The sequence below is a fragment of the Stylophora pistillata genome, chromosome 7 (genome assembly GCF_964205215.1).
Source record: "Stylophora pistillata chromosome 7, jaStyPist1.2, whole genome shotgun sequence".
Taxonomy (NCBI): Eukaryota; Metazoa; Cnidaria; class Anthozoa; order Scleractinia; family Pocilloporidae; genus Stylophora; species Stylophora pistillata.
Genome location: NC_142525.1, coordinates 31,254,129 through 31,273,655, shown reverse-complemented (window position 1 = coordinate 31,273,655; position 19,527 = coordinate 31,254,129). Strand labels below are relative to the sequence as shown.

Genomic DNA, 19,527 nt, shown 5'->3' with positions numbered 1-19,527 from the left:
CTGAAAAGAATCCTGGGAACAATCATCCACGTAGCTTGCCACCGAGAAGGGAGAGTTCAAAGAACAAAACCAAAATCAGAAACAAAAACAAAATTTTAATGCTATCAGCAGGACAGACGCAAAGGGTAAACCAAGCAGGCGAAAAACTAAACTGGCCACTGTTAAGAGAGTTTGTAAAGCTGACAACCGGGGCCCAACTGTATATAGGACGGGTAACGCTATCCATGTCCAACGCATAAATCGCTGTGGAGAAGTGACGCGATAGCAAACCGTATAGAGTTATCCAACGGATAGAGATTTATCCAGTAGATAGCGTTAACCGACCTTCGAATAACCGGAGCCAGAGCGTTAGCCCTTCGTCTGTGCGAATGAGGAAGGGTTGGTACGGCTCCTGAAACGTCAGCTCAAGAAACTATTTACGGTGGCCAGTTTACATTATCAATCAAGTCGATAAAACCAAATTATCTTGTAATACCCCAGGCCGACGAAGCAGCTAGTTTCTTCAGAAATTTACCCCCTTAAGAAAGTGACTGATATGCATGTTTATTACCCTGGGTTAGGCTCAACGGAGAGGAGGTTGGGTGGGAGAAGGAACGAGACTTATTCATGAGAAAGACAGCTTTATTCCCAAGAAATTTAAATGATCTACGGTCAGATGCAGACTTTGTAGCCCTCCAATTACGCTCGGCTCTTCTCCGGTCAAGCTTCGCAGATCTGATCTCATCAGATAACCATGGGGCTTGAGCTCTTTGAATCCTCTTTCTCCTCCGCCAAGGTGCGTGATTGTTAATGATGTACTTCAAAGTAGTATTAAAACAATCAACAAGACCAGCAAGGTCCCTGGGGGGTGTTTAGTAACAATTGTGAATTACGAAGATCATTCTTAAACTTGGGTGGGGGGAGATCAATCGATTTAATTTTCCAAAACCACAATGTACGTATTACTTCTTCATCTACATACTACTGTGAAGGATACGTCGCTAACGCTAATTTACCATTATAGATTAATCAAAGCTAGGTTCTCGCTCTTCCCTCAATCAGAAGAAATTCCTTACTATGTTATGGTACTTTTGTTTAATCTTTGCCATTCGAATACTGTTTTGCAGCATTGAAAACAGCTCGTTACGTCAATAAGCTGCTCTCTTCAAAAATGTTTTCCGAAAGGTCCAGGATTGCTGTGAAATATCGTGCATATATTAGACTTAAAAAAAATAATAATAATCGGTATCCTCACTGCTAGTTTGCAGTCCTTTCCCCATTGGGTCTCAGTGATCATAAGCTGCCTGATCAGAATTTCAACGCCTCCTCAAGCTCATATCTGATTCAGACCCAGTGACGCTCGCCTTCTTGGGTCAACGATGGCGTCGAAAACGACAGATTTCTGCAAATTAGTTTCAACCCTCGCCCCAGACTCATCACAGGCGTGGCCACCGAGGGTAGCCCTGGCCATGATTGGTGGGTTGAGCGTTATAATCTTCAGTACAGCCTGGACGATGTCACGTGGTTTTACTACGAGAATAAGAACTCGCCTGGATCACGAAAAGTGATGCAAAAATTCCGTTCCTTATAATTAAATATGAAACAATTTTTAGTGTAATAGAAAAATCCGAGCCCCAGATGGAACTTGAACCCACGACCCTCCGTGATCAAGTCGGATGCTCTAACCACTGAGCTACTGGAGACTCCATGGTGAGCAAGGGTCAATTTGTGGGCCTGGACTGGAACCGCATCGCGCGGCTACACAGCCAAGTATTGGTAAGCGCCTGTGAAACTCACTAACAGCATCACGCTGTCACATTAAAGCGATGCGGTTCCAGTCGAGGCCCACAAATTGACCCTTGCTCACCATAAGAGTCTCCAGTAGCTCAGTGGTTAGAGCATCCGACTAGATCAAGGAGGGTCGTGGGTTCAAGCCCCATCTGGGGCTCGGATTTTTCTATAATTAAATAGAAGACTTACCTGATGCGCGGCATCCAGAGCTTAATCCAATTTCTGATGCTTGAAGTAACGAAGAGTAATGCAAGTCTACCCTGGATAGAATAAACTAGTTCACTTCTAAAAAAGTTATTACTCAAGGTGAAATATTTAAGTGGTAATGTTAAAGATGGGTCAGTACTTGTAAGTTTAACAAAACTCTAATTTCAGTCTTTCTAAGGTCTTTAATGGTAACCGCGATAGAAATACAGTCGTGACCAACCAGCGTGACTCTCCCATAAGAGAATTGTACCTTCGTATCTCACCATTGTTTTGGACTGGTAAGATCGCTATAAGACTAGGGGTATACGTCTGTAACACCCAAGGCTCATTACTTGGAAGCCTGTAAATGCTCCGCAAGACAATGCACAAGTTATCACAACTCATCGACAACTGTTTCTTGGTCTTACGCCGGGTGGAGCATTTGTTCATCGACGAAAACAAACTTGTCTGATTTTAGTATCGTAATGAGTTCACAAATAGTCTAGGTTGTGGCCAATCTTGTTACCATGACCCACCGAGTTCCTTTTAATGAATGGTTGGGAATTGGGGGATAGCGGGCCTGAAACTCTATCTCATTCTCAACTAGTTAAAATGCAAATCCAAAGTCAAAGAAATCATAGAGAATGTATCAAGAAGGGTGCAATATTTAATGACAGAAACAGCCTGGACGGAAAAAGAGGGGACATAAACCGTGGAATCACACGAATGTGACAGATGACCTTCGAACATTAAATTGACGGAGGAAATCTATAGAGCCAGAGATATTCACTCTTTATTACAAACTGTCTTTTCTCTTTAGAATTGCTCACTATTTACAGATGTATATTTACAAGGGATCTTAAAAGTGACCTCAATCATGATGATGAAAAGAATGAAGAACAAACTTTGCCCGTAAAATAAATAAGTAATCTAACGGCGATCCGTGCTGCGGCGACTGGCCCCGCTGCTCGCTCGAGAGGAGGCCTTGGAACCAGCTGCTGAGCCAGGCCTTGAGCTCGTCTTCCTTCCTCGCGCACTGCTTGTAGGAGAGACACCTGGAGACGAGCGAGGAAACATTAGATCAGTTATTGTCATGGAATAACTAGAGTTAGAATGAGAGTGGAAGAAATGAACCTTTCATAACAGTTCCTCCAACGTAAATAAATCTGGTGATTACTGTAAGTCGCATTTTGTTATGTTTCTTCACAATAAAATAGCAGGTTACAAAACGTTCGTTTGAATTTTTTTAAATAGTAAAAAGCCATAAATATTGAAATAAATAAAAATTCTTCATCTGTTTGATTTTTACACAAGGTAGGTTACAGGTTTGTCCATCTTTGAGTTTGTTTCGTAGCTGCCACTGTTTCGGTCGACATAGCGAGTAACGAAAAAGTATGACGACTAATTTTGCAACGATTGTCGCAAATTCGAAGAAGTCTTTTCAGTATATCTAGTGACCATTTTATGATTTGAGGTCGCCAAGTAGCAAATTGAAAAGAAGTTGAGCGTGGAGACTCAACTAATTCTTAAAAGTTTTAATCTGTGCGTAAGCCGTACTTCAGCAACCAGTCGAACGCCTCGTGATCTTACCTGGCTTTGGACTTCCTACACCAGTAGGGCTTGCGGCTCCCGCAAGAGCCAGAGCTCCGACATCAACAGTACCAACACCTCGGCGACTACCAGTAGAGATCTCAGATCTGTACAATGGAAAATAAAATTCAATTCAAAATTAGTGACAGTTTGAAAATATCGAAAATAAGAAGTGGAAGTCGAATACAAGATCCTCGGTTCTTGCAGGAATATTGTAATTTGGTAATATCAAATAAGTTGAAATTGTAAATTGGCCACCGTAAAAAGTTAAAAAGCTGACGTTTCGAGCGTTAGCCGACATGGCAGAGTATGAGGAGGAGATATAGGATTTTAGAGTGCTTTTCGATTAAAAAGTTGAAAGATCACATGGAGCGCAAGAGGACTAAAAAGTGAAGGCTAGAAAAGTGCTTGAAGCATGAACAAATGCAAGTGACTAAGTCACGATTAGTTCACAGAGCAATGTAAAGGAAAGAAAGCCATTGCAATCCAGAATTTACTTTAGAAACTTATTTGAAAACTGCTCTGGAAATCGCAGCGTGATTAATTACTCATGTTTTTTCTCTGTACGATTCTCCATTTTCTATCGAAGGACCCATTTACAAACACAAACACTGCCTTACTCACCGAGCAGAGGACAACGTCCCAGAACTCCGCGAGCTACGAGATGATGTTGGCCGCGACATACCGGGGCCTGGGGAAGGAGGCATTGGTAATCCTGCCTGGCTAAAATAGATCTGAACACTGGGTCCAAGATCCGGATGGCTGTGTAACACCTCGCCCATTTGTTTCATGGTGCGTGTGTTAAAGTCCCTCAACTCTCTCAAATCCATGTCCTTTTCCTCGTGGAGTTCCCCTGAACTTTTCTTGGCACTCCTTACAGTGCGCGCAATCTTGCTAGCCTCGCGGGCAGCTCGGTCTTTCTTTGTCTTCTGATCATCCAATTCTTTCTGTAAATTTGTCGCCTTGGCCTGCTTCTCAGCGATGACTTCAACCAAGCCCTGCTCGTCCGCAGTTAAGTTTTCCAGCGTTACCTGCATAGAGCCCAGGTCCTCTTGTAACTCACGGATTTGCCGTCGTTTGTATTTGTATTTATCCATCACAGCTCGCATGTGATCCTCCAAACGCTGTTTCTCGTCAAACTCTTCACTCATCTCGTCCACTTTGTTAAAACTTTTCCGGTAAGTCTCATTTCGGCCGTTCATCAGCCGCAAAGTGTTTTCCAAAGCTCTTTAAATAGAGAAACAAATTACACCATTTTTAGTCTGCCGAGAACCAAATCTTACCGGGCCGTTAGCTAAACGTTGTTCTTATAAAGGAAAATATATCCTTGTTATCATTACTGTTAATTATTTTGCCTGCTTATTCCATTTGAAGGGTGTTACCTTGAAACAAAGTTACATTAACGCTTAACTCTTACCTTATTTCTTTCTCAGCCTTTCTGATCTTCGCGTCCAGTTCATCTCCCTCTCGCTGGAGTTCCTCCTTCTCCTGAGCCGCCTTGATAACGTAGTAAGCTTGAGACCTCTCCTCCTCCCCCTCGGGAGGCGCCATGGAGATCATCAGGATTTCATACCTGGTACCAACAAACATGAAGTATGCTATTAAGTAATGCGCACAAAAAATGTTTGCTACCTTTGTAAACCAGTTCACTTTTTCATTTGCTCATTCGTCCATTTGGGTATTCGTCATTCAAACCTACAGTCTCTCAGTCACTCATTCTCTCTGTGTCAATCAATCAATCAATCAATCAATCACAAAATAACTCTGTACCGACCTTTTCCGTAATTTGTCAATCTTGGATATCCGTTCATGTAGCTCAGAGCTGCGAGGAAAATGTTAAAAGAATCAGCTATTTCATCTATCAAACAAAGAAACTACATCTGTTACGTGTTTCAGTTGAAATGCTTCAATACCTGACCGTCTGTCTCTCTTCCTCTGAAGACTTGATCTGTGCTTGGAGCATGTCTTTATGGATATCGATTTCATGGCGCCGCTGTTTCATGGCCTGCAGTATCAATGCGATTAAGTATTGCAGCTTTAGTGTGGTTTATTTTGAAAGAAAAGAATCACCGATAGCATAGGTACTACTAAGCTTAGTAGCCCTACAACACACATTGCACAGGATAGAGAAACGATTTACTACGTCCTATGAAATGCATGTCTACAGCATTATGGAAGATTTGCCCCTTTTTATCCTGGAAAACGTAATGTGGAAGATAAACACAAACCGTTTCCAACTGTAGTTTTCTCTTTTCTAAGTTAAGCACATTGTCTGCTTTGTTGCTCAGCGTTTCTCTGAGGCGTTTGATTTCCAGCTTCAGAATATTTTCATCCACCATAAGATCCTACAAAAAAAAAAGAGGAAAAATTAAATGTCATCAATTAAAAAAACATATGGACAGAGATTAAACTCTTGAGGCCCGTTTTGTCTCTTTGGCTGCCAGGAGGTGAATAGTGCTTGCTTCATCACTTTTGGGCCAGCCGATCAGCGCGCGCGGATAGTGTCATACATCTGTGTGGTATAATTTTACTGATGTGTATTATTAAGGAACATTTCTTTGTGTGGATAACAGAGAAAGAAAAGGAAGGAAGATGAAATTGCAAACCTGTTTTAATGTAACGACTTTCTTCCTCTCTCTCTCTGAGCTGTCATTATGTAGATTCAGTTCCTCTGTAAAAGGAGTTTGAGACATCTTTAAAAACTGAGTCCGAGAAAAACTAAAAATGATAAATTTCTTACTTCTCGTTCACTTTGAAGTGTGTGGTCAGCACATTAAGGAATCCTAATAATGATAAATCACTCACCTATTTTGCTGGTAAGGTTTTTCATTTCTTCTTTTCCTTTATTTAAGTCTCGGTTTGCACGTCTAAGATCATCCTATGAAGAGATAAAAATTCAAAAATCATGGCTTTTCAAAGTTATATTTTTACATCTCTACACATTTTTTTTAAATCAGCAGGTCGAAACGTTTATCAAACTTACGTTCAAGTTCTTCATTTGAGCACTGAGAAGGGCGTGAGTCGAATTGTGTTCCTCCATCTGAGTCATTAAATCCTGGAAAAAAAGTTAGAAATAAGGAGATCCAATAAGAACTGTTTTCATCTCCACTCGTTAAGTGTCAAAGCCAAACTGCCCAAACATGAAATTAGCCACGTTTCCCTTCTGAAAATAATGCTCATGAAGGTACAGTCATTAAAAGTATTTTTAACCTGTATTAAATTTAATTTTATACCTTAATTCTGGCCTCAAGTTGCAGTTTCTCTTCATTGCTTCGCTCTCCCTGCATGCGGCTTATTCTTCGCTCCAACTGCTGCAGTTGAAAATCCTAGGAAACCACAATCAATTATTCATACTCAAGTTAAAACAGTTAAACTTAAACCAAGACCCAAACACCCAAATGTGGATTATGAAAGCTAAAGTCAACATCTCCTTATGACTGATGTTTAGAGGAAATTCTCAGTCTATAAAAGATGCTTGGAATGTTTTTTCTAAGAATAAGACACCTTCATTTATACTTGAAAGATTGACAAGAATCACTTCTCAAAGCTACTGTAAAACTAACCTGCATATAAATGATTTCCTGTTGTTTGAGTGATTCCTGATCAAGTTTGTGTAGTTTACTGCTTAGGTTCCTGCTAGCAGCTCGTGCACCCTAAAAAAAAGAAGAACATTAAATGTAGACCACTTCAGATTTCAACTTATAAAGTCATGTACTTGTTATCCTTAAAAAGAGATGGGATTTTCTAAACAGCCAATATCATGTACCTGAATTTCAGCTGCAGTATTGTTTTCCAGAACTTTACATTCATGCAGTTCCTCTGTTTTTCTGAACTAAAAAAAGGCAACATTCCATGGCAATTAGTTCTTTACACTGTTTATTTTTATTAAATTGTACAACCTTATTTCAGTCTTTGTAAACAGTTACCCACTCTGTCCCCACCTCCACCAAAGAAAGATAAGAAAGCATCCTTATGATTGTTTGGTGTGGGGGGTCTGTCTGGGAGAAACAAGGCTCCATAAATATGCTACTGGTAAGCTATTCACAACACATTTTCTGCAGGTTTGTGAACATAATTAATATATAAACTCTCTGATCTGAAATGTAAATTGCACTATGCACAAAATGATCAAAGGCTCACAGCGAATCATGAAAGAGAAAATCATGCTGCTGGTTGCAAGAATGAAAATTTTTAAAATTTGACTGACAGGAAAAAAAATTGCAAGGCACTGAACATGGATAAAAATAGCTATGCCAACATTTAGAAGAGTGCATAGCAGTCAAGGTAAAAAACCTGCCAGGAATTATCTGTCTGACCACTGACCACTGAAGACCAAACACTCAGCAGCAAATTAAAATATTACCTGAGTTTCACGAAGCCTGGCAAGCTGTTTTTCTACATCATAAATTCGAGCTTCTTCCTCCTTTAACAGCATGTCCATTCGTTGAGCTTTTTCTTCAGCAGTCAAAGTCTCATCTGTAACAATTTTCAGCTGTTGCCGCAGATCATCTCGCTCCTTTTGCACTCTCTCAAGCCTGTGTAGTTCAGGTGACTCAGTCAGCTTTAACATGGAATTACTGTATTGTAGCTAAAGTCATACTATACTGTGGAGAAACTACAGGTAGGTCTCAGCATCATACAAGTCATAGTCATGGGTACTTAGTATACCTTTCTGTTCTGTTGGTAACTTCCTTCTTTAGCAAATTATGTTTATGCCTGGTACTTTCAAGATCCCTTGCTGTTCTGTCCACAGTGTATTTCAGTGTGTCAAGCTGGCAAATATGAAGGAATCAGAGAGTAATTGTTGAAGAAAAATTGAATAAGGATAAGTGAATTCCAGCTTAGCTGTAGTATCAGATTTAGAACCTAAAGCTGGGACAGTGGATTACCTCTGGCTCAGTGAACCTTACCTGGCTTGCATGACTCTGAAAATTGCATGTAATATCCAATCTACATTATGACTTTATCATCTTTTCAGCTTCAACATCTTTATATAGTTTAAAGCTGAGTAACAACTAACAAACAAACTATTGTAAACATTTTAGAGGGCCATTTTAAAATTAAAACCACAAGAAAATTCCTTCTCCATTTAGCAATAATCAAGACAAAATCAGACTGAGGTAAGTAAATGAAGATTTACCTCATCCTGAAACTGGATTCTGATCTGTTCAGCATCCTGGTACTCCAGACGCAGTTTGGCAGCCTGTCTTTCAGCAACTCCAACTTTCTTTTCCTTTTCTTGATTGTTAGCAAGCTCACTCTCCAGAAATTTCTGTCATAGTCAAAAACCATAATGAGCAAGGTCCCATTTAACAAAATACATCACAGGTAATTTTGGATTTTACAAATTCATAAGACATAATTACTGGTAAGATAAAAATAATTGAAATTGCAAGGTTAACAAGTTTCAAACCCTTACTTTACAAAGCCTAATTGATGTGAATGTTTCAAAGTTATCATGGATAATTAGGTTATTGGGTTTATCCTAAGATATAGTGTATATCCTGTCTGGCTTATGCCCACTTTGTTAAATTGACCTGGAATTACTTTCTTTTCAGAGTATGTTATCACCTGTTTTTCTTGGACCTGCTCTTCTCTGTCTCTGACCTCTAGTTTAACTTCAGCAAGTTTCTGAAAAACAACAACCATTAATATCTTAAAGGATATACCTTAATGCTACTTCTAACATATGAAAGGTATAATGCTATTTAACCAGCCCAAAAAGCTAAAAAGAAATAAAATGTACAAATTCCTAAATTAGTCAAACATTAGTTGACCTTTTATGCCCAAACATCAGTAACCATATTCTCCAAACTATGCTCTGCACCTTTCCTTTAGTTTTGATAAGGAGAATTTGTTATACAGTCAAAGCTTCTTACATTTAATTTGTTGACCATTCCTAAAGTATATTTTCATGATCTGAATGAATGATTCAGCAGTAATACTGTATGGAGAAATTAGATGCTGGTCACTCTTAGTATTCAAAGAGTTAAATGACTGTAAATTATTGAAGAATAATGAGTTTCATTTAACATTTCAGTTGACATTAGATTCCACTGATGACCTCACTGGAGGTTGGACAAATACTTACTACAGCCAGTTGATCCATTTCCCTGTCTCTCTTCTGCATCTGTTCAATGGTGTTCTCCCACTGACGCAGCAGATCTTGTCTCTCACTGTGTGCCTTGCGGAACTCTTCAGCTGTCTTGTCTAATTCGATCTAAACATTTCAGAATCAAAGTACTCAGGTCAACAACAATGTACAAAATTTTGAAACTTTCCCTAAATTTTAATTTTTTCTTATCAAATGTCTGGTGGTTGAAATGATATTTCAGACAAGCTTACACAACTTAATGAAATGCATGAACTCAGATGTGAGTTATTACCTTCCTATTTTGATAGCTTCTTTAATTCAGTACTTAGTATCCATAACTACAATACACGAAGTGCAGCAAATCAATCTTATTACCTGCCTCAAGCTAGAGCAAACTATGGAATTTTTAATATTTGCTTTCAAGGACCAAAGGTATGGAACTCTCTTGGGAAAGATATAAAGTCAACCCCTTTCAGTAAATTAAAAAAAAAATTAAACATGAAGTACTGTGCCAGTATTAACGATACCCTGGTTTTTTTCTTTCCCCAGAGTAATCAGTTTCATCCTAGCTATTCCTGCGATTTATTTGTTGCTCTACACTTTATTCTTTTATCATAATTGTTCAGGATTTCATTTCTATTATATATATAATATTTTTTCCATGACTTCTAAATTTCATTTAGTCATAATTATTTATAGTTCAATTCTGTGTGTGTGTGTGTGTACATGTGCGTGTGTGTGTACGTATGTGTGTACATGTGTGTGTGTTCATGTGTGTGTGTGTACATGTGTGTGTGTACATGTGTGTGTATATGTGTGTGTGTACATGTGTGTGTGTACATGTGTGTGTGTACACATGTGTGTGTACATGTGTGTGTGTACATGTGTGTGTGTGTACATGCATGTGTGTGTGTGTGTACATGTGTGTGTACATGCGTGTGTGTGTGTGTACATGTGTGTGTGTGTACATGTGTGTGTGTGTGTACATGTGTGTGTGTACATATGTGTGTGTCCCGACCCTAATATTCCAATTAATTCTATGCAATTTGGCTTCCTAGCCTTGTTAACCTTCTTGTTATTTAAGGAAGCCAACATCCTCTTAGTTTTAATTTTTTATTTGATGTTAATTCAATCTTCTCAAGAATAAGGAGGAATAAAGTTGTTATTGTTGACACAGCTATTTTTGTCTGCAAAAAAAAAAATTGAGTCAACCTTTCTGAGTTTCCAAAATCTTAAACAAGGACCCTGACTATAAAAGGGATAGCTCCTCCCCCGTCTGGTAACGCAATCTTTGCTTCCATGGCTAATCGAAGATGGCTGACTAATGGAAGGTGAAGGGGGAAAAAGAGATTTGTACACGAAGACCGATATCCTTGTCTTGTTTCAATTGATTTCCACTTGAAAATGTTTTTATTGACGATTAAAAAGGGACGAATGGAGAAATACTGATCTTCATTTGCAAAACTCAAAAAATTAGGCTATCGCAATTTGAATTTCGCACTCCCAACAGCTCCTCCTATCGCGAGATGGTCGTACTGGCCCTCTGACTCCCCTCCGTTTGCCTCAACTTTTTGAGCCGTCGATATCATTGATTAGAGGATCTCAGTACTGTGACATGCTCAGAGAGAGTGGTTTTCATGTACATATATGTAGATTTATGTACATGTATGTAAATGTGTGTACGTGTATGTAGTGACATAACTCATTTTCCACTTCGAATTGATCCATTTTACGGTTGCTACAGTCGCGCACTAACTAGTCTTTAGCTTTAAAACTGCATTTTATTTTGCCATGGCGGATTTTCCCTCAAAAAAAGCCAAAATAGCGGCGCGAGGTCTACGAGTCCGTTATACACTGGAGCTGGCGGTCGAACCCGGAATGGAAGAGCGATTGGAAAGCGTGAAGACAAGAATTCAGCGGTTGAAGGAACGCCTTCATTTAGCGAGTCGAACACCGATGGCAAATGTTATTTTGATGGAATGACTCTTAGACTTATTCGAATGGTCTGAACAAAGAGGTATGGCAAGTGAAAGTCGCTCCTCTTTGTTTACATCTTGCTCGTTCGCTCAGGCTTCTCATCTCGCCAGCGACGCGGCCACCCAAACCGACATAAACGGGTCCAATGTTTTATCGCACGTTTTGAGTTATGGGGAGAATACGACGGGTTCTTTCGATATCCATACAAAAAAGCAAGGCTGACGAGGATTATTTCCTTGCATCGACTGACGCCACGCGAAACCTTTTGTGCACCATGGCCAGTTATAATGGGACTTGTCCTCTCTGTGGTTTTCTCTTCGACATGGAGTCGTTCTCCTTCTTGCGGCACGGACATGCGGTTCGTATCAGCCTGAACTGTGCTGCTGGCCATTCGCTCAGATGGTATTCTAGCAGTATTACCACGGGAAAGTTTACTGTTAACTTGAGGTAATTATTTTACTTACTCTTACCTTAGTGGCAAGACTTTGTTTGGCTTTTCATACTTTGAGAAATTCATAAATGTTCAGTCACCACACAGTCTAAAATGTTCCTTGTCTCTGGTTATAGGATGATACACGGATTCACTTGTACTGGGCTAACCGAGACCCAGTATGTCAATTACTGTAAGGCATCCAAGATTGGGCACGTTGAAGAGAAGTACATTTCAACTGGTAAGGAACATCATACCATGATTCCATTAGTAATCTCCAAAAAACAAACAAACAACCAAACCCAAAATTAAAGTTTCCTCAGGTACCACGGTACCAATTCCTTTTTTGTCTTGTTGGTTCTTCCTACTACTTATTAGTTTATGGAATTAAAATTAAAATGTGATTTGCAAGAGTGTTTCAACACAAGGCCCAGCCTTACCAGCCAGGTGCCATTTATTGTTTTATTTTCCTTTGTTATTTTTGGGATTTTATGATAGATGACTGCACATACTTCAATTTCTGTATTTATAAGTAAACAGCAAGTGTAGCATCTTTAATTATTGCTTCCCTGGCAGTCTACTCCTCTCTTGGATATAGGAATGCCGTTGATCTGTTGTATGAGGAAAAGCTGGCCGAAGCCAGGAGGGAGGCTCAGCAAGATGCTCATTATGCCGTTTTTGGAGATGTTAGTATCTTTCCTTCATTTCAAAACAGTGTGTCAAGCACTGTGTGGTATATTTTACTTGATGCTCAACCATGTATATGGGTGTCTTTTCACACCTTGACAAGTTCTCTCTATTTTATATTGACAACTTCAGGTCATTATAACAGATGCTAGACACGACTCAAGTCGAGCTGCTCAGCACACCACTGTGTCAGCTATATCTTACAGGCAAGGACAAAACAGGGATATAGATCTGTTTGTTTTACAATTAACTGTAAAAAAATGCTTTGTTGCTACTGCTGATCCATTTTTGCCAAACTTTGCCCAAATTGTAACATTGATGATCCTTTGAATAGCTGGCCCAAAATAAGGATATTTCATTGTACATTTCAGAAACAAAAAAGTTATCTTCAGCCTCCACTGGTCAAAGAATGACATGCCTTCAGCAGCAACACGTGAGGTGCCAATGACAAAAGAATTGGTGGAAGCTCTCACAGCTCTTGGTAAGATACATAACACAACTTGCTTTACAGTCAGTGCTCTCCAGTAAACTCATTCATGTCTTATAACAACATTGTTGTTGTTGATGTGCTCTCACTTATAATTTGTGAATAGCAGCAGTATTTCTTGACTTTTCTCAGTAAACGTATTCATTGTTCTTCTGCAAATTTCTCATTACATAATTATATGTACACGAATTACCAAGTGCCATGTTTTCTTTTTGCAGGTAATTTTTTGTACTTGTTTTCAATTTCTTTGTTCAATTTCTTTTTGCAGGTCATCGTGTTGGTGAGGTTGCTCATGACTACGTTCCAGCTCTAAAGCAGTGGCTGACTGGCAAGGGGATTAAAAACTCGTATGACAGCTGGCATGGTATGTAACAACTACAAATTTCTTTTCCTTTTACTTTAGTACCTCCAATCAATTTTGAATTTTGTTCCCCACATCATAAAAGAAAAAAAAATCAAACTTTTGTCTAAGCCTATTTAATTTCTCATTTCAAAGGTGGTAAAGGGGCAAAAAAGGCCATTAAAAAGGTTGCAAGTGGCCTCCAAAGGGATGCTGAGAAATCCTGGTTCTCTGAACTATCAGACAAAGGTAGAAATCTGTGAAATAAACTGTCCAATATCTGTATGATGTGCATCGAATGTGAAAAATGACATGTACCAACTCTTCTCCTCTTTTCTTTTTAGTAAAATGCACCAAGACACATTTCTACCATGCCATGAAAAACTGCAATGGAGATGCAAATGAGCTGAAGATGTACATGATAAATATCATTGATCATTACAAGGTTAACCAGTGACTTGTTTGAACATTATATGACTGTTTGTGAAGCGGGAGAAGTGACCTATCGCCAGAAAAATAAATAAGTTCATAATAAGAATAATTTCAATGACAATGATGATGATAATAATTATAATTCAAACAATGCCATGAAATACTGTTCATTTTCATACGAACTTTTCATTGCTGTAGGGTGATCATTCAAAGTGTCAGAAAGATTCAAGGTGTCAACAAGAGGGCTATGTGTGCAGCAAGAAGCCTCTCTCAAACGACAAGGCTATTGCTGCCTACAGGAAAGCCATAGAAGGGACGACAATCTACAGAAATGCTGAGGATTATGCCATGGTATTAATTACTGACTCATATCATGGATTTTGCCTTTGGAATACATATCAGAAACAGAAATTAATTGGACTAAAAAGTAGCTTATCATTGTTATTATTGTTGTTATTGCCTTGCAGTGTCGTGATACCTACTGGATCGAGTCTTTGCACTTTGTGATACTAATTTATGCCCAGAAGCGCATACATTTTGGACGTGCAGACTCCTATAAGATGAGAATGCAATTGGCCATTCTTGACTGGGTACACAAAAGTTCTGATGAAGTTTTGTTTTGAGTAACTTGAGATACTTTAGAATGAGATGACTATGGGTTGATCTTTGTTATGTTCTCTTATAGAATGAGAACGTACTGAGGGAAACAACGTCCGAACAGTATTACCAAACGAGTCGCCAACCTGACAGAATTGCACCACACAGGGTGCTAGTGCAAAAAACATATAGGTTCAAAGATGAAATTTGGGCAACTTTTTACAAAACACTGTAATATTATTTCCATTGTATATTATATCCATTGTATATTATTTCCATTGTATATTATTTCCATTGTATATTATTTCCATTGTATATTATTTCCATTGTCGACAATGATTGCTAAGGTAATCACAATTTGCGTTTAAATTTACAATGTCAGAATTGTCAGGCTCTCTGGTGCCCCTGGTATGGCACATGAGGAGGATTTGGCCACCTTCCTCTAACATCCTTGATGACGCAATGAGGCATAACCTCTCTTACATCATCAATGTGACACCCCAAATCCTCCTTTCTTTGTTGATATACTGGGTTGTCCCAAAGGCCACAGTCTTTCAGCGTTCACCAGTACCACTTGTAGTCTTTACGCCGTTTGGTATGGTTTGTTATTCTTGCATTACTTTGTCCCTGTGGCTTGAAAGGGGACAAAGTGATGCAAGACGGTTGAAGACAGTAGTTACAGGCCTGTCGTATTACGTCATTTGGTTCATCAGTTGGGTTAGGGGGTGTTTCATCGAGAGTGGTATTGCGGTGGTGAAACACACTCACGGGTGATGGGGTAGTCGGATCCGCGTCGGTGCTAGGCACTGTGAAACGCACTCGTTTGGAAGCTGTAAATAGAAAAGAAATCGAGAATTAAGGGAAGTGTATACTCGGAAAGAAAAAGCCTCAAAAAAGGAAAAAAAAAATAGAGCGAAGTTCGAGAATAGGTCCCTTTGAAAGGAACATAGTTTTCTAAGTATTTTGACACGGCACTATGTAGGAAATTTTTTGCCTGAACATTTTAGACGCGCGTTGCAAGGAGAAGCCTATTTCACTAGCTACTTATGAAAAGGTCGAGGTTTTCAATAGTTCTTGAGGCCCGTTCAGGCAATATAGCCGATGATAATTTGTTTTCCATCGGATTCCAGTCAACCAGACATGTTTCCAATCTGTGACCGAAATTATTTTATATGAGCACCCACGGGATTCGTATTTCAACACCACATATTCCGTTGGAGAAATGGCGCGCGATTCAAATAAAAATTCTATCCAACGTGATCTCTTGTTTAATTGCAGAGGAGTTCTTGTATAAGTGTCACATGAAATCCCGTAGACAAAACGTCGAAGAAACTAACCACTTTATTACAACAATACAAAACCGGTATGAGAAGAGGATTTTTGTGAAAGATAATAAAGGTCATAAAAGCTAGTCCTCACCGCTAGCCCTCTGGCCGTTTGCCTTCCTTACAGAAATGACATCGCAAGCAGGTGTACATTTCATAATTGAATCTATGAGTCCTTCCTTTTCCTCCTCGAAAACTTCAATAGTGATCTGAGAAATGGTAATAAATATTGATAAATATTACGTGACTGGTGCAGGAAGTATGGCACCATAGCAAACGGCAATAAAACAGCTAATGATGATGTGCTACTTACCCGTACACGTTTCCGTGGAGCCAACTGAGTGGAGCCGATCATCTTTTCTTTGCCGTAAACGAAAATGGCAAAATTCGTAAAAGTTTGAGATATGCACTGGCTGCAAGTGACCTTTCGGTTACAATAGTTTTGCCGATATCGCACGGTCACGGACTGGTTGATGTCGACAGTTCGGTGTCAGGGGTGAAATGACTGACGGCTTGCCCAGGGCAAGGGTCCTTTTATAGTCAGGGTCCTTGTTTACCAGATTGATACACATTCCACATCTCTTTGCACTGTTAACAACAGTATCAACAGAAAATCATTTCTTTGTGTAACTGACCTGAGCTGTCATGGTAAGAGTTAATTCATGCTCCAGTTCCCTTTTCTTCTTAGTTGCATCATCTGTCATTCTTTCCATCCTCAGTGTTAATTCCTAATAATAAAAAAGATCAAGGTAAGTTTTGAAAGCGATTTGAAGCCATCACATTGTAAGTATTAGCCAGTTTGGTTTCATGGACCAGATAACAGTAGCGTGCAACCCAATTGTTATGTTCAACTTGCACTGAAATTGTTTGATGGCGTGTTATACCACCCCAAAAACTTTGGCAAATGGCCAGCTTGATCCTGTTTTGCATTGATTTAACCAACACAGTTTGGACTGAAAAGGGTATAGATTCTAGACACCAGGGCCCAGTTATATAAAAGGTGGATGATGCTATCCAATGGAAAAATCACTATCAAATAGATAAATGATAGCAAAACATAATGCACTATCCACCAGATACAGATTTGTCATATACGGTTATTCAATCTTCAAACAACAGGGAACAGGTAAAAAAAAAAGGCACGGAAAATGGCACGTCTTGGTTTGAAATTGGGTCAGGATTTGGAGAATGGGGCAGCACACCTCTGCTACTGAGAATTTAATGGGTCCTTTACTTCCCAAAAATGGAGCTACATGAATGTAATCTTCAGCTCTTAGTCGCAAGAGTAGTAAATTAATGCTTTATATAATGGTTCCTGACCTTCACTTTGCCTTCATCTGAACGAGTGTACTTTTGAAGTGTCAACGTATCTTCATCTTTCCTTGCAGATTCTTCCAGCCATGCTTCTAATGCTTTTTGGTCCCAGTTCATCTGACTCTTAAGATCTTCAAGCTTCTGTGTGTTCTTGAAAATATTGTTCTAGTAGACAAAAGTTACCAGATCGGACATGTAATACAGCCACTTAACAAGAAGGAAAAAATTAGACAATGAACAGTTTCCTTACTTCAATGATGTTCCTTTTTTCTGTCAGATCTTTGATTTCATTGTTTATCCTCCTGATCTCATTGTTCAGTCTTCCTTCCTCTCTCTGGGCTAAATTGAATATCAGGTAACACTGTCATTGTCATATATTTAATAAATGGTAAACACCACAGCGCACACTATTGAGTTATGAATGCACACGGGAGGTTGCTAAGCATGAAAGAAGTGTAAGAGTCGCTCGAGGTGATAGCCGAGAGCAACTCTAGCTTCTTGAGTGCTTAGCAAACCTCCCAAGTGTATCCATAACTCAATAGTGTACACTGTGGTGTTTACCATTTGTTTTATACCATAACATTGATACATTGTTGTGAGAGTTTCGTTTTATTTAACAAATCTTATGTGACCAGAAAAAACAAGCGCGTGTGGAAAAATAGTCTTTGCATTTGCTCATGTCAGCAGCGTACATCCTTGGGCAAATAGGGGACGCTAAATTGACCAATCAGAGCGCATGCTTTACTTTGGTTATGTTATTTAAATCCTACAAACTACAAAGTGATTACCTTCTAAGAGAATTTTGTTTTTTATCATTCAGTTTGTGAGAGAAAAACTAGATTTATCTCAGTGGAAAATTTTAAAAAGCATCAGAGGGTATATTTACAAAGGGCTGGCTGGAGACTGTAACATCCGCTTTCTAAAAATTGTCCATTTCAGTGATAGTAGCCAATTTAATACACATGAGTTTCGAATCAACTTCTCAGTTTATCAAACTACATATACCCTTTTTCATCAGCATTACCAGATATTTAAGGGTCTGAGTGGAAGTATTAGATGAGATATTACCCATGGATCAAACTACATCCTTGATATACCTATCTGCTTCATGTGACTTTCCGTCTCTATCTCTCTCTTCCTGGCATTAAGCAAGTCCTGTTTGTGAAAAAAAAAAGTTCATTCAGAATGTCAAGATGCTAATACAGAAACAGACTGCATGAAGAATTAAGAGCACAAAACGTCTAGGTTTACATTTACCTGTGTGTGTTGTAGTTCTTGCTGTACATTTCTGAGATGTTCACTCATGGCATAAATTCGGTCAGCATGTTCATCAAGCTGTTCTTTGTATGTTGTGATATTCTTCTGAGTCTCAGTTACCTAAAGAAAATAAAAATAAGGTCCAATCAGTTTTAATAGATTTAGTTTCACACTCTTCCAATTCCTAGTTCAAGAGAGAAGGTACAGTAGTTCTTCCATAGTTACAGACTAATGAAAAAATATTGTGAGGTGCACAATGGATCTAGATTCTTAATGCACACCCTCCCTTCGAAAAAAAAGAAACCATGTATTGCTAAGCATAAGATCATAAAAATCTTACACTCAAAGGTCTACTAACAGACTTGCTCTTGAAAAATAGCCAAAAGTTTTCGCAATGAGTGCTTTAAGATTTCTCTTGGCATGGTGAGAGTTAATTTGATTTTTATTAATGTACAATAAGCTGAACAATGTTCATGGCGATAAGAATCAAAATTTGCTCTGATATTCAATCAAATTACAGTTTTTTTATTTCAAAGATGCCATGATTGAAGAAACTGTCTCGTAAAACAAGTTAAAATTTTGAGGCCTGTCTTGTATATATCCAGCCAATATCTACATCTAAATCTACATTAAATCTTATTATCCTTGACACTTTCGTATGACAACAGGCTTGACTTAATAGGAAAACTTCTCTTTCTTTAAAAGTATTCATTTCCTGTATCAAGCGATTTTACCTCATTTTCCAGCTGTTTATTCTCTAGGTTTGCCACTGGCACTGCAATGCCTTCATCAAAGTTTAGCTCACTCACAATGTCCTCCATTTTGAACGAAAATAAGCTATTAAATTATCAACAATCAGTTTTAAAATCACGCTATGTCCTTTTTTCACAGACACATGCACTTTTTTAGGGGTCTTGTTATACCGTTTAACTTTCCCACAATATTTTTCAGGGCTGAATATTCATTAATTCTCCTCAATTGAAGTTGTTGTGGAAACAGCACAAACAACCTGCGTCGGACCCTGCGCGCCAATGGTGTCGA

The 19,527-nt window shown here is 38.9% G+C and overlaps 3 protein-coding genes and 2 pseudogenes across 6 annotated transcripts; 3 read left to right on the top strand and 2 right to left on the bottom strand.

Moving 5' to 3' along the window:
• The first annotated feature begins 9 nt into the window (after positions 1-9).
• LOC148727446 (retinoschisin-like) lies at positions 10-2,597 on the top strand (annotated as a pseudogene). The gene is made up of 4 exons (XR_015990078.1): positions 10-125; positions 561-775; positions 1,241-1,543; positions 2,156-2,597. The product of XR_015990078.1 is annotated as a retinoschisin-like (transcript).
• Positions 2,598-2,727: 130 nt separating this feature from the next.
• On the bottom strand, positions 2,728-19,519 carry LOC111332143 (coiled-coil domain-containing protein 39). Its single transcript, XM_022937432.2, has 24 exons — positions 19,221-19,519; positions 18,487-18,606; positions 18,327-18,384; positions 17,480-17,568; positions 17,236-17,394; positions 16,551-16,643; positions 9,638-9,766; positions 9,118-9,177; positions 8,687-8,818; positions 8,215-8,318; positions 7,910-8,081; positions 7,313-7,378; positions 7,110-7,199; positions 6,780-6,872; positions 6,530-6,601; positions 6,352-6,424; positions 6,153-6,217; positions 5,775-5,891; positions 5,460-5,551; positions 5,321-5,368; positions 4,964-5,119; positions 4,171-4,773; positions 3,547-3,653; positions 2,728-3,011 (listed from the first exon to the last, which is right to left on the bottom strand). Exons 1-24 carry the CDS (start codon positions 19,305-19,307, stop codon positions 2,887-2,889), a joined length of 2,910 nt encoding a protein of 969 aa, XP_022793167.2. The 5' UTR covers positions 19,308-19,519; the 3' UTR covers positions 2,728-2,886.
• LOC148727445 (uncharacterized) lies at positions 11,187-13,067 on the top strand (annotated as a pseudogene). Its single transcript, XR_015990077.1, has 4 exons — positions 11,187-12,064; positions 12,185-12,288; positions 12,624-12,733; positions 12,867-13,067. The product of XR_015990077.1 is annotated as an uncharacterized LOC148727445 (transcript).
• Positions 13,086-14,873, top strand: LOC148727444 (uncharacterized). Of its 2 annotated transcripts, XM_088728798.1 has the most exons (7): positions 13,149-13,215; positions 13,490-13,585; positions 13,718-13,810; positions 13,906-14,006; positions 14,192-14,344; positions 14,461-14,583; positions 14,679-14,873. In XM_088728798.1, exons 1-7 carry the CDS (start codon positions 13,149-13,151, stop codon positions 14,823-14,825), a joined length of 780 nt encoding a protein of 259 aa, XP_088584924.1. In that variant the 3' UTR covers positions 14,826-14,873. The 2 variants fall into 2 exon arrangements, with proteins under 2 accessions (XP_088584922.1, XP_088584924.1); XM_088728796.1 differs by lacking the exon at positions 13,718-13,810 and having other exon boundaries at positions 13,086-13,215.
• LOC148727443 (uncharacterized) lies at positions 14,959-16,544 on the bottom strand. The gene is made up of 3 exons (XM_088728799.1): positions 16,229-16,544; positions 16,010-16,124; positions 14,959-15,420 (listed from the first exon to the last, which is right to left on the bottom strand). The coding sequence occupies exons 1-3, from the start codon at positions 16,268-16,270 to the stop codon at positions 15,152-15,154; spliced, it is 426 nt and encodes a 141-aa protein (XP_088584925.1). The 5' UTR covers positions 16,271-16,544; the 3' UTR covers positions 14,959-15,151.
• Positions 19,520-19,527: the final 8 nt, after the last annotated feature.